Genomic DNA, 14211 nt, shown 5'->3' with positions numbered 1-14211 from the left:
CTGTATATGCTGCATTCTGCATATGCGTGCAGCCAATCAGACAGCCATTGTATTTAGTTTTAAAAGCCCCACAGCCGAGCAGAGGCGCTGTCCATGGTGCTGCAGTTATGCGCCTCTGTATGAAGGAGGGGTACTGTACAGCTTACTGTATGTACAATGGCCCTCACGAAACAGTATATCACTTCCTGGCGTCTCAGCCAAACGCATTCTTAAAAGAGACTTTCATATGATCTAAATGATTTGAACAGATCCATATTCTAAGGCACTGCCAGACATAAAATTGGCAACAAAAATGTGCACGTGTGAATAACTGACGTCGTTCGAAATTTATTTTGGAAGTCTATAAATGTATGTCAGGCGGTGTATTTTATAATATAATGAAACTACATGTCGATAAATGCAAACTATATATATTTTTAAAAAGCCATGTTTGAAATGCTTCTGTCAATGTAGGATGTGTGACGTACCAGCTCATCTGTGGCAGCCTAGTAATGACATTTACTTTATTTAATTTTTTCCGTCGTATGGCGCGTGGTTGTCTAAACCAACAGTTATCCGACTGGGGCTCTGACTTAATAAATAATTAAAGTGGACGGAGGGGAGCTGCAGCTGATTTGCTGATGTCAGGGGGAGCCAGTGCAGCATTTTCATGGTGCAGGGTGTAAACGCGCGGTGCCATCTGCCTCGATCGGTGCTCTCAGCAAACCTCACACATGCAAGCCCGGCAGGAAAGATGCCGCCAACTCTCAAGATTTGGGCACTGTTTTCTGTGTCGCTCTGCTTCCTGTCTCAACCGGGTCATTTGAAGAAGGTTTTCCGATGTCCTTCAACATGCAGCTGCTCCAGGGAGTCCATCATCTGCGTCGGGTCCTCCTACGTCCCAAGGATTAGCCCCAACGACGTCAGTTCTTTGTGAGTAGCTCCACAGAAGATGTTCTGTTTGATACGCAGCAATGTAGGCTTACTGAATTCCATTCCTGTTGTCCATAGCTGTATTTCTTTACAATGTGCATATTAATAAGCTGATGTTGAAAGGCAATGCAGTCCTCTCTCTCTCTCTCTCTCTCTCTCTCTCTCTCTCTCTCTCTCTCTCTGATTGATCACTTTTCAGCATCTGATTTGCTTTTGGTGGCTTTATGTTCATCGTTGCTGCTTCTTCCTTTCAGGAGTCTCGTCAATGGGACTTTCTCCGAGGTCAAAGAGGCCATGTTTGCTCACATGCCATCCCTCCAGCTCCTGTAAGAGTACTTCAACAGCATATGTTTCAACTGTTATTATGAGGTTTTAGGAGCTGCCCTTACCTCCAAGCAAAGGCGCCTTTTTAGAACAAAACTATGCAGGTGGATTTCAGAACAAAATTGGTGACTTTCAAAACTTAGAGATGTCTTTAATGTGGGGGATTGACATGACAAACGCATCAAGCTGTGCAGCCTAAAAATGGTAGAGGTCTGAAAGTCCAAAGCTGCAATATACACAACAAACCCTTGTTACACAGACATAATAAACTATAATATTGGCATGTAAGCATGACTTAATGAAGGCTTTTATGCTATTGAAGCATGTACAGTAGCAGTGAAGCAAAGTCTTTTTGGTGCACGTTAAAGCAATCAGCAGGGAAGGTTTTAAAGAAGTCTAGTCGTGAGCTTTCAGTGTAGTCCTATGCTATATTGTACTTACCAGAGTCCATCAATCTACTTTGTTACTCCACTAGTGATAGCTGTGATGCCGGCAGAAATAAAGGCGTGGCAGATATAGAGCGTTTACCCAGTCATAACACGTGATGCTTTTTTATCACCTTTCCCCTTTGGCTCTATTTTGCTAATTAAATATGAAATCACGATCTAAAAAATTGCATCTGTTTTTCAGACAGAGGCATAAAATGGCACATCGTGTTGGCAGCCAGCATTGGTTCATGTGTATTTTATTATTCGTTACAGGCTTTTGAATTCCAATTCTCTTACAACTGTAAGGGACGATGCATTCTCAGGCCTTCCACATCTGGAGTATCTGTAAGTTCATCATTGATTTTCTTTTATTAAAGTAACGCAAAGACCTTGAGTGAATTAGTGTAATTACTAAAACATGTTGTCCACATTCGTTTAATCGTTTGTAACTGGAATAAAATGCACACTTTAATCTAACATCATGAAATAGTCTTCTAAGTGTTGTTATAGGCATGAGGTCACTGGATGTGGGTGGATGTCTTTCAGAAAGTGAATGAGGCAGGAAAGTATCAACTGTACACCCTCTAGTGGTTCAATTTGTTCCAGAAAAGAATGGCAAACCAATCGCTAAAGGAATATTACAAATATTATCAGTGTTGTTGCTATAGCTCAATAGGCATTTTTGAAAATAATGTATTTATTGTAATTTATTACAATCTTCAAGATCCAATCACTAAATCCAACATGCATTGTTGTTGTTATCTTCCACAGGTTCATTGAGAGTAATAAGATAGAGACGGCAGCCAAATATGCCTTCAGAGGACTCAGGGACTTGACTCACTTGTATGTTCCAACATTTAAAATCATTAAAATCACTGTTAAAATGTCTTATTTGTAATTTTTATTTGCTACGGTGTTTTTTTTAAAATGAAGCAACTGGACCATTTTAAGTGATGCTTAATAGTTCACTATTTTATTAGGATTAAGGTTAACGGTGTCGAACCTTAAATATTACTTTGACTTCTACACAATATGTGAATGATGTTCTTCATTTTCTTGTGAAGGAGTTTTAAAATTCTTAATACGTGCAATTTCCTGTATTGATTCACTGCTGTTATTTCTAGGTCTTTGGCAAACAACAACATCAAAGCCTTGCCCAGGGACCTCTTCATTGGCTTGGACTCACTGATAGAGCTGTAAGTTAGTCCCTCAGTTAAAAGACTTTGGGAAATAGTGCAATGTCGTCTGTTTTCTTCTTCATAATCTTTGTCAAAAAGGTACCCTGGGTCCCATGCATATCATCTTCATCTTCCTTTTTAAAATCTTCTAAGGCGCCTTCTAGCTACTTATCTTCTCTGCAATGACATACAGTACTCCTCTTCTGCAGGGACCTGCGAGGCAATGCCTTTGAGTGTGACTGCCGTGCCAAGTGGCTGATGACGTGGCTGAAGAACACCAATGCCACAGTGTCGGATGTCGTGTGTGTTGGGCCCGAGGACATGAAGGACAAGCGCCTCAACGATATGACCAGCCTGCACAATGAATGCATCTCAACGGGTGAGAAACACCTGAGCCAGCTGGCCTTGTCTCTATCATAAGTGGCATCAGTATCAGGCGACTCAACCGGGTCATCCGAAGGAGTGTTAAGAATAGGCAAAAGTGTAGCTTTCTTGGTTTATCCCTGATATAATGTGGCTTTTTAAAATTATTATTCGTTTTTGGAGAATTTCATTTCAGTATGTGCCTTTCCACAGATTTTGTCCTCCATCAGTCCGTGGCATCTGAGTCTCTGTCTGTTGACACATTCAGCTACAAGAATGACGTCTATGTGACTATTGCTGCTCCCAGCACTGAGAGCTGTATGGTTTTCCAATGGGACCACATAGAAATGAACTTCAGGACTTACGATAACATCACAGGTACGGCGATGCTTTGACAAACTGTCTCAGAATACCCTGGTTGAGAGTTTACCCACTTGTGTAAAATGTGCCTGTTTATTTCCTCTTCCCTGTCTTCCAGGTCAGTCCATTGTGGGTTGCAAGTCAGTTGTCATCCAGGACCAGGTGTTTGTCATTGTGGCTCAGCTCTTTGGCGGTTCCCACATCTACAAGTTTGATGAGGACCAAAGCAGGTTCAGCAAGTTCCAGGACATTGAGGTGTCCAAGGTCTCCAAGCCCAATGACATTGAGGCCTTCCAGATTGCCTCTGACTGGTTCTTTTTGATTGCGGACAGCTCAAAAGCGGGCCTGTCAACGCTCTACAAGTGGAATGATAAGGGCTTTTATTCATACCAGTCCCTACACGAGTGGTACCGCGACACCGATGCAGAGTTTTTGGACTTGGATGGGAAGGCCCACCTTATTTTGGCAAGCCGCTCACAGGTGCCTGTGATCTACCAGTGGAGCCGGAGCAACCAGAAGTTTGTCCTGCAGGGCGAGATCCCCAACATGGAGGATGTTGTGGCTGTAAAGCACTTCCATATCAAGGAGGAACTCTACCTGGCCATGACGCGCTATATTGGTGACTCCAAAATTCTGCGTTGGGGTGCCAAACAGTTTGCGGAGATCCAGGCCTTGCCCTCGCGAGGCTCCATGATTCTCCAGCCGTTCTCATTCAAAGACCGTGACTACCTGGCCCTGGGGAGTGATTACACCTTCTCGCAGATCTACCTGTGGGATGATGAGGTCAAACTCTTTGACCGCTTCAAGGAGGTGTACATCCAGGCGCCGCGCTCCTTTACTGTGGTCGCCACTGACCGGAGGGACTTCATCTTCACCTCCAGCTTCAAGGGAAACACACAGATCTTTGAGCACATCATCATTGACTTGAGCTTGTGAGGGGCTGTGCTTTATTGCCCCTCCTGCAATCGAACGTCTTCCACTAAAAATTTGTGAAAGGAAAAGAAAGGACCAGAACAGACTTAATGGACTGTCAAATATCAATTCTTCCATATGTTTCTGTAACAAATAAGAGCTGGATCAAGTGGTGTTTGGAATCCTTTCTGGTTTTTAAAGTTTCCTGACTATTTCTCAATGGCCTTGTTCTAATATCTGTTCTCATGGTCTCTCAGACTCTCAGATACCATTTCACAAAGACTAAGAGGAGGCTGGTATTCTCCTAAAAACCCAGCTAACATTCCTGAGGGTGTATTTGAAATAATCTATTTGGATGTATCTTTCAGTTTAGTATCCCCTGTGGTAAAGGTTTTATACCCCCCAAAAAATATACACCAGTACCCGACAGAAAAATTGTTTTACTAATATTCTTTTATTCTCATTAGGGGCATGTAAAAAATGTGGTTGCTCATCTTTGTGCAACTTACCTCATGTCCTCATACTGTGTGGTGATGTGCAGTTTGTTGCCTTATCAGCATTGGGGTGCTGTGTTCTGACGGGCCCACAGTGCCTCCATCTGGCCGTGATAAAGTATCACACCCCTTTGCTTTTTCCATACAGGGAATGTTTCGAAAGCACAAACCTTTAATTACCATAGCCGATACCCCAGCCCTTAGAGTAAAGTTGTATTATTACTGTATGTGCTATAGATTATATTGCTTACAGTAAAAAAAAAAATAAGAATTGGTTTGTTGTTTTAGGAGGTGAAATATTCAGGAAATGATATAGCTGAAGCCTTTTTTGGACAAACAGGAGAATGGAATAACCTTTTAGTCCAGAGGAATTATAGGTGGAAAAGCTGATAGAAGCCCTTTTCATCCATTTAGTGTTGATATCAGTGGACAGTAAACCTACTGACAAGTTTGAAAAAATAACCACATTTGTTGGACTGCTGACATAATTTAACTTTTCTTTATAGACTATAACTAAAAACAGGCTCCTCACTGCAGAAGCCAGTGGACTTATATACATAAATTTGATAAAAGGACATCATTTTTTTGTCCAAAAATGGAGAAAACGAAATGTTTATGTAAATATATTCACTCAAGTTGAGAGGCTTTTTTTCTGTCCGTCCGTCATTCTGTTCTTACTAACACTGAATGTTGACTTGACAAAATGTACATAAAACATAGACTGCAATGCCACTACCTGTTCGCCACACAAAAACCTGAACAGATCTTTGCACTTACTCTAAAAAGAAAAAAATAACAACAGCTTGCAAGAGCATGACATTCAAAAAAAGGGTGTTTGCCAACTTCTTTTCGATGAACTTATCAAACTCTGAAGTCTAAAAGTACTCCTGCTCATTAAGTGAATGGTATTGCAAATAATGAAAAACATAATGGTATATGCAAGCTTTACAACATGCAGATTCTTTTGTATAATTTCGTTTTAAGCGTATTGAATGTTACTCTCAAAATATACTGTAAATCGAATTATTTGAGTATCAAAATAAATGTGTAAACGTATGATTGTAAGAAGTGTTTTATCATTCATTGTCTTAAAAAAAGGCCATTATGATCTTAAAGCTGCAATCATGACAAACACACTGTAACTTATCAAACGACTGCAGTCCTTCTATGCCCCAATGTTGTATTTGTGTCTTTACCACAAAGAGCTTTGAGTTTGAATATGTTATCTTTGACTGGTGTTCAGTCAGTATTAATAGAGAGATTGTTAACTATGAATGAAAATATAGTTTAAATTGTGTTTTTCGCTCTACTCCTTTCAGCCCCAGAATTATGTCTGCAAGTATCCGTTAAGTCTTCGTATAGCCACAAGAACCTTCCCCAATCCGGTAGGGCAGCCTGTACGTAGCATGAGAGGCAGAAATGGGGGCACAGAAGCTCCACTGCTCACTTAGCAGAAGACTGTGACACTGACATACCATACAAGTCAAACTGGCATATACAGGTTAGTGTTTCTGCTACGCAGTCTAATTGATGACTTGGTGAAAAATACTTCCTTAATGGCCAAAATGTTCTGTTAATTCTTAAGGTGGCAGGGATGCTGATTTATTATATTCTCTCTGGAGGTCACCATTCTTTTGGCGACAAACCCTATGAACGTGTGTAAGAGCCAAATATGGTGTCGTAAATATCCAGATTTGTAACTGTTATTCTCTGTGTGAACATTGGGTGCCGCTGTATTAATATCCTGATTTGATTGTCGGTGGAAGCAAATGGACTGGGTTTACCTTGATGCACAGGGAAGCAAAATAAATGGACTCTCGTCCACAAAACGAAGATGAAGGTAGACTGGGCTCCTTTTACACATCTGAGTTTGCGACTGAAGTGTCACAATCTGTTCAGCAGAATTTCTATGTAGACGACTGTTTGAAGACCTCAGCCACCGAAGGAGAAGCTATCCAGATGATAATAGATAGTATTGCTCTGTGTCGGAAGGGGGCTTCAACCTGGAGAAATGGATCAACAGGAGTCATGTTGTTTTGTAAGCCACTGCAACGGATCAAAGGGCGAAGGACTTATAGGAGTTGGATTTGGACCGAGACAAACTTCCAGTGGAGAGAGCCCTGGGTCTGCAGCAGTCACTTTGCTTGCCAAAAGGATGCAGCAAGATTTCTGTAGGAGAGGTTGTGGATGGGATTGCTGCTTTACATCAAGACATCTTATAACAATGGAACAAGCATTTTGAGGACTTCTGCTGGCTGCATTCAATCTGGACAGGTGCCAAGCTAAGCCAGTAAACTTTGGAGAGGTCAGACATGCCCGACTACATCACTTTGATGATGCCAGTGACGGTAGGTACGGAAGTGGAACATACATCCGGATGTTAAATAACAGCATGACAGCATGAACAATACCAATACCCTGAAAGTGAAGCAGCTAAATGGAATTCAGCCATTATTCATCGCCACACACAAATCTGAACGGATGTTTGCGGTTACTTTAAAAAGATTAAATGTTACTACAGCTTGCAAAATACTCACATTCAAACAAGGGTGTTAACTTTATTCTTGCTCTCATTTTTATGTTTAGCACCTTTAATAAAAGATGTAGCAGAGGGTAGCCTTGTTGTAACTGTTCATGCTGTACCCTACATTACATTATGTGTTATTATGAATAGCAGGAAATCCAACTGCAACTAGTCCACACATGACAGGCATGGGCGGAGCAAGAGAAGAGAAAAAGGAAATAACACAGGAAGACCAGACCATTAAGCTCAGCGCCTGCGCCATTGAAGCCAACACGGATCCTGAATGCAAAGTTTGGACCAATTGTACTCAAAGAAGACATTATACTTCAAAATTGTAAGTGATTCTTATCATTTTTTTATTTCTTCCAAGTCTAAGTAGAATAATAAACATAAGAAAGTTGAGTTCTAGTGTGTAGCCTGAATGAGGAACTAGGAACTAAGATGTTCACCATTTTATGTGTACGTGGCCACAACCTGACGACAAGATGGTGCAAGTGTCCGTGAATGGGGGAGGGGTGACATCAGTGTTAGTTTAATGTGTTGATTTTAACCTTTTGAACTGTACTGTTATGCCACTTGGTGAGCAGTTTGGAAATGGCAGATGTTTGAATCGCCATACTTTCCAAAAAAACGGCAGCCCTGGCAGTGATACAACAAGCAGGAAGTTCACGCCGGGACTTTGTTTCCACCTAAGATAAAAGAAAAGCTGCCACTATCACTAGTGCTTACTTTATTAACATTTCAGTTATGTATGTATGTATGTATTCATATATAAATACTTGGGCAATATCGATATATCTGTAATAAGTTGAAATTGAAAATATGGCCAATATATATCGGTCACATGCAGCCACCGCTCAAGGTCATCTTCATTCAGCGCAACTTGGGATGCCCCCCGAAACCCGGTTCTAAACAGGAACGGGTTCTAAATTAGTAAAATCTCTGAGTATTGATGAGGTCCGGAGTTAGCGGTTCTGCTGTCGGTATTGATAAAGTTACGAAGTGAGATCTCTGTGGAAAATAGCAGCAGCACAAATGTCCTCTCTCTGTCTCTATGCCTCTAGGCAGGGAGAACAAAAAGATCGAAAGTGTGTCTACATTTTACTTGAGTAGATGCTGATAACTCTCATTATCACGAATGCAATAAAACCCTTACAAGTAAAGGAGGTAATACCAGTAATGTATCAAATAAGAATAGAATAAAAGCTAGTCAATTAGCTAATTGTTTTGCTGCGAATGTATTTTAAAGATTTCAGAACTTCTTGTATTGCTGCTCAAGAAAGACTATTTGTTTACATACAAGAATAATAAAACAATGTCTATTCTTTTCTTAATTTATTGTCCTTTTTTCTCACAATATAATCAAAAAGAACCGATAAGAGTATCGATAAGGAATAAAACCGATAAGAGTACTCACAAGGATAGAATCATAACGATACCCAAGCCTAATCATAAAAAACATCAATTTACAATGTTTCATGTATAGTAGATGAAATGTTTCATCAACACACAATGAAATAGGATTATATGTATTCGCGATTAAACATGCTTCAAACACAAGAGTGAAGATATTATAACCAAACTCATCAATACTGACAGAACTATTTGTGTAATAGCTCTATAGCTGGTAGTCTGAAGTTTTCCACGGCATCATATGTTTAACAGTAACCTCTGTTGTGGAAGATTTCTAGGTTAATCGGGAGAAGAGAGTTTTTGTTCACAAATCAATAATAAAGTCTTAACAAGATTCAAGTTGTCCGTTTATTCTCTTGCAAGAGGGAAGAAAACACAACAGTTACGTATTGAGTAGACTGTGGCAAAGCTTCGACTAAGTATCAGACACCACATCATTTTATGCACGCCTTTAGATAAGACATTCATAGGGGAGTATAGGTCTTTTGAAAAAGGCTGTCTTGATCTGCTCATTATCTGGAGTCTGCCAGGTGCGTTCAACTGAGAGTCAGTTACAGTTTCAAGGTCTGTCTCAAACTTGCCATACAGACAAAGAAGACAGTGTGTCTTCATTTCCCGTTCTTGTGTGGAAGCGTGTGATCAGCTAAAAGAAAACAGGACACCGGGTTCATAAATTGATTAACTACTTCTGCAGGAGACTGCTGTGTTTTGTCAGTGTCTGTGTTCCTCACTTTCTCTTTCAGTGGTACATCTTTTAAAACTTTCCATGATACTAAAACATATTTTCCCATTACACCTCATGCTTTTGTCTTTCAACAGAAACTCTGAAGCAAAAAAGAAAATATCAACAAACAGTTATGGAAGTCATCCCAAAAGAAAAACATTGCACTATAGTGCGATGTGTAATTGACAAAACCCTGCAGGACCTCATAAATGTACTAAAGGACAACATTAATGACGTTAACTCATGCATAGAGTGGAATGACTGTGTAACCCCACTGATTGCTGCTGTTGTCAGTCACAAGGAGGATATTTTTTCTTTCCTACTGCAAGAGGGTGCAGACCCAAACAAGGTGTCACAAAATGGCTTAACACCTTTGCATTATGTCTCTCTATCCAAAGCACCCCTTGCTTTTGTGACAAAACTGCTGGAAAAAAAAGCTAATCCGAACGGAAGTGATGTCAACCATCAAAAGTCACCAATGCAAACTGCTGCCATTGAAAACCGGGCCGATGTCTTAAAGGAGCTCATATCTGCTGGTGCACTGGTAACAATTTTACCTGCAACTGTCCCTGAACATATTACTCACAATAAATGTATATCTCAGATGATTCATGGTCTTGCATTGGAAGGAGATGAGTTTTTCTCCAAACTCAGATATTTTCTGGAGATGGAAATTGCTGTTCAAGAGGGACCACCTGAAGAAGTGTTTAAAACCTTTGACAGACACATGCTGTTGGAGAATCCTCAGACCCATCTGACCATGGTTGAAATACTTTGTAATGTAAGTGGGAAAGATGCAGAAGAATACCGCCAGGGAAGTGTGAAATGGCTGGAGGACACTCAAAATCTGAACTCCTACATTGCAGGTGCAGCCAGTCGCTTTCCAAACATTCCCCCAGGACATGCACAATGGGCAATTAAGACTTTACATGCAGTTTTTTGCTCAATGGAAAACATCCCAAATGATCAAGCACTTGCTATAGTCCCCCAACTACTGAACCAGCTTTGCGCAAAAGAGAGACAGGATAAATGTGAAGTTACTCTGCAAACACTTTGTCTGATAACACAGAAAACAAAAGGCACAAACTGCTGGGATCCCAACTTTATTGAGAAGTTATGCCAAACAGTGGCACCTTTAGAAATTGGAGGCTTCCTATTCAACATCTTGAAAAACTTACTTTCAGTTCACATTCCTAAAGAAGACGAGGTAGTAGAATTGGAAGAACATTTCAGCAAACACACCTTGGAAAGCAAAGATGGTACAAACTTAACCAGAACTGAGTACAGGACTGACCAGCAAGAAAGTCCAAATGACCCAACACCAGCTCCTGTTGCAGAATCTGCTCAAACTTCAAATGGTTTACCCATCAAACCAATCAGCAAGAAGTGGAGAGACGAGTTAAACGTGCTTGTGCACACTGATAAAAGTAAAATAACCAGGGTTGGAAGCCTGATATATGTGAATAAAAAAGAATTCCGCATAGCGGTGGGTAGTAATGGTACTGAAGTCTTCTTGAGGCTGAGAGATGATGGCACTGAAGTTGCTATCAAGAGAATGTCTAAATGCAACTATGAAGAGCTGAAGAACGAGGAAGGATTTCTAAGACTTCCAGAGCTTGATCATCAATCTATTGTGCGATATGTTGGTACGGCGGAGGATGAGAACTTTGGATATCTTGCTCTTCAACTTTGTGAATACACCCTGGAAGAATACATCAAAAATCCTCCTAAAGTTCTGCTGAAGGAGAAACTTGTCCGTCAATTCCTCGAGAGTTTAAAGGTGCTTCATAGTCCATGTGATTCAAGTCCTCCAATTCTCCACCGGGATCTCAAACCACAGAATGTTTTGATGGGTAAGACAAGTAAAAAATATACATAAACATGTAAACCACGCTCTAAAAGTCAAAGTGCACAAATATGTATCAGATATGATTTTGTTCACTGAATCTATTTACACCATTTGTCCTGCAGATGTTTTGGGGAGGGTAAAATTAGCTGATTTTGGCATAAGTAGACGGTTAACCAAAGGCCAGAAAACGTATCGCTCTGGCAGAGCAGGAACACAATGCTGGATGGCCAAGGAGACTTTAGAAGGAGGAGCTGACACACCCTACAAGTCGAGCACTGACATACAGGTTAGTGCTTCTACTATATAAATGTTCTTGAATGTTATGTGTGAAAAGTATTTCAATAACATAACTGTTATGTTAACTTTCAAGGTGGCAGGGATGCTGATTTATTACATCCTTTCTGGAGGACACCATCCTTTTGGTGACGAAGACTATAAATGTGATGGCAACATTCATGAAGGGAAATACACTTTGGACCTTGTTGAAGATGTGGTGGCCAAGGATCTCATTGAGTGGATGATCAATAAAGAACCAAAGGATAGACCTCAAGTGGAAGATTGCTTGCGTCATCCATTCTTCTGGACACCAGAGAGGTAGAATCACTTTACATATGGCCAATTAATTCAACGTATTTGTTATTATTTCTATGTGCCTGGCATAGAGTTAACAAGACCTATAGTCTACAGCCACAGCCTGCCCTTACAAGCACAGTGGCGCTTTCATCTAAATGCTAACATCAGCATGCTAACATGCTGATGCTAAGCAAGTATAATTGCCATGGCCACTATCTTAGTTTTGCACTTTAGTAGCTAAAACTTGCTAATTAGTTCCAAACAGAAATAAAAACAACACACACACGCACACATTTTTAAATTACAGTTGAGGATGATGGTATTTGGCCAGAAACGAAGTGCTGGACAAACTGAAATTTTGACTTGATGATGGCACTAGAGAAAAAGTGGGGGTCATTAGGATTCATTCTTTGGGAACGATGAATGCACGTACAAACTATCATAGCAATCCATCCAATAGTTGGATGAGATATTTCAGCCTGAACCAAAGTGGTGGACTGGACGACTGATTATTTTTAGTCACGTTTGTCTTGTTTAGTTTTTTTTTTGTTACTTTTTCTTCAGTTGCTCTTATTTCTCGATCAATATATTTTCCAATGACTCTCCATATCACCATGTATTTGCAATATGATGTGACAAAAAGGTTTACGTTGTTTATATCTTGAACAGCCACCTTTAATGTAGACTGCATTTTATTTTTCAGGAAAGTAGAATACTTGAGAAATATTGGAAATGAGAAGGAGGTGGAAAACTGTCGAAATGCTGACCAGGAATTGATTTCATCGCTGGAGAAACTTGCTGGGGGTGAATCCTTAAAACAGTGGAAGGAGAAGGTGATTTCAACATAACGATTTTGGTCTTTATTTGGAACCCCACTAGTTTGTATTCCTTAAGTCCACTTTATCACTAAGTATCATTTTAATGTTTTGCATTATAGTTTCCACCAGAGGTGGTCCAGAACGTGGAGGACAAGAAGAAACCCTACCCTGAAAATGTGGTGGGATTATTGCGCTTCATACGTATCCTCCGCGAGCACTAGTAAGTTAAACTGAATTAAAAAATATGAAGGGCCTTAATATGTCAAGAATAAACTCACCATCAACATGATACTTTCTCACTTATTTCTCCCTTTATTCTTTTGGTGGAAGGAATGAAAATGTTCACAGTGACTCTAGGACATTTTTTATCTGAAAAGAGACGTTGATATTGAGTTTTTCTATTGTAACTTTTCATTCCCCTGAGCTCCACAAACAGAATTCACCTTTATTGTATTGTAAAAACTGCAAAGTGAGAAAAAATGCACAGAAGACTGAGCTTTTGTTACTTTGATAGGTCCTATTCTTTAGAACATTAAGGATTATGGAAGTATGTGTTAAATTAATTTAACATATTTATTAAATATTTTCACTGTTTTACTGGTTTCTTGGTATATGTTTTATGTAATATCCCTTTACGTGAACATTGGGTATCTTCATCACACCCATCTCCACGGCCACATCAGTTTATGTCAATGTCTGCTCCGATACTTTTTTGATATGACTTTGTTTTTGTTGCCACTTATTGCAAAAAAATCTAAACAAAATAGACCTTTATCTAATATCTGCTTTTCTAAAAGCAGTTACTGGGTCATCTTACCTTTTTAGGCCTTTAAAAACTCTATTCAAGGGGTCACAAGCCAAAATGTTGGGAGCCACTGGTTATATTGTGGATGACTGTCAGGGATTTTCTTTAAAATACAATTTCATCTTTCTGTTTGCAGTCGCAAGGATGCAGCCAAATGTAATCTGATGTCGATGTTTCCTGGTCTCTTTGGAGGTGTTTGGACATTTGCCAAAAGCAAAGGGTGGGCCGAAGTCCTAACACCACCCGAAAGGTGTGGAGAGGATCTTAACTTCCCAGTTCAAGAATCTCAAAGCATTTACACTAAGCCAACTGCTAATTGACACCAGGCTCGTCGCTGCCATTTTTCAATTTAACAGCAGCTAAATGCAATGAGACCTGGTGCTGTGTGGCTGTAAATCAGTGCAGCAAATTCACTTGCTTATTTTGTCATTGATCTGCCGATTCAAAGTACACTTCCTCATTATTCTCTGATGAAGACACAGTGTTGTTAAAATGTTTGTCTGTTTGCCCAATTAAAGGCTGTAAATCAATCAG

General features: G+C 40.0%; 2 protein-coding genes across 3 annotated transcripts; both read left to right on the top strand.

Annotated features, from left to right (window-relative positions):
- Positions 1-649: 649 nt before the first annotated feature.
- On the top strand, positions 650-6021 carry lgi2a (leucine-rich repeat LGI family, member 2a). The gene is made up of 8 exons (XM_076112358.1): positions 650-912; positions 1167-1238; positions 1938-2009; positions 2436-2507; positions 2789-2860; positions 3052-3221; positions 3419-3583; positions 3684-6021. Exons 1-8 carry the CDS (start codon positions 650-652, stop codon positions 4499-4501), a joined length of 1704 nt encoding a protein of 567 aa, XP_075968473.1. The 3' UTR covers positions 4502-6021.
- Positions 6022-7694: 1673 nt separating this feature from the next.
- On the top strand, positions 7695-14207 carry LOC142971670 (serine/threonine-protein kinase/endoribonuclease IRE2-like). 2 transcript variants are annotated; one of them, XM_076112285.1, is made up of 8 exons: positions 7695-7829; positions 9728-10413; positions 10499-11485; positions 11604-11767; positions 11852-12075; positions 12758-12887; positions 12992-13092; positions 13814-14207. In XM_076112285.1, the coding sequence occupies exons 3-8, from the start codon at positions 10579-10581 to the stop codon at positions 13995-13997; spliced, it is 1710 nt and encodes a 569-aa protein (XP_075968400.1). In that variant the 5' UTR covers positions 7695-7829; positions 9728-10413; positions 10499-10578; the 3' UTR covers positions 13998-14207. The 2 variants fall into 2 exon arrangements, with proteins under 2 accessions (XP_075968400.1, XP_075968399.1); XM_076112284.1 differs by having other exon boundaries at positions 9728-11485.
- Positions 14208-14211: the final 4 nt, after the last annotated feature.

Source organism: Anarhichas minor, unplaced genomic scaffold, assembly GCF_050575085.1.
Source record: "Anarhichas minor isolate MPS153535 unplaced genomic scaffold, ASM5057508v1 ptg000049l, whole genome shotgun sequence".
NCBI classification, from domain to species: Eukaryota; Metazoa; Chordata; class Actinopteri; order Perciformes; family Anarhichadidae; genus Anarhichas; species Anarhichas minor.
This window is presented reverse-complemented; position numbering and strand designations above follow the sequence as displayed.

Excerpts from the sequence above, each read along its gene's own strand:
- LOC142971670 (XM_076112284.1), top strand. The coding sequence starts at position 9,766 with ATGGAAGTCATCCCAAAAGAAAAACATTGCACTATAGTGCGATGTGTA. Across the intron at positions 12,076-12,757 it reads TTCTTCTGGACACCAGAGAG|GAAAGTAGAATACTTGAGAA; the intron begins GTAGAATCACTT and ends TTTATTTTTCAG. Across the intron at positions 12,888-12,991 it reads TAAAACAGTGGAAGGAGAAG|TTTCCACCAGAGGTGGTCCA; the intron begins GTGATTTCAACA and ends TTTGCATTATAG.
- lgi2a (XM_076112358.1), top strand. The coding sequence starts at position 650 with ATGGTGCAGGGTGTAAACGCGCGGTGCCATCTGCCTCGATCGGTGCTC. Across the intron at positions 1,239-1,937 it reads ATGCCATCCCTCCAGCTCCT|GCTTTTGAATTCCAATTCTC; the intron begins GTAAGAGTACTT and ends TATTCGTTACAG. Across the intron at positions 2,010-2,435 it reads CTTCCACATCTGGAGTATCT|GTTCATTGAGAGTAATAAGA; the intron begins GTAAGTTCATCA and ends TATCTTCCACAG.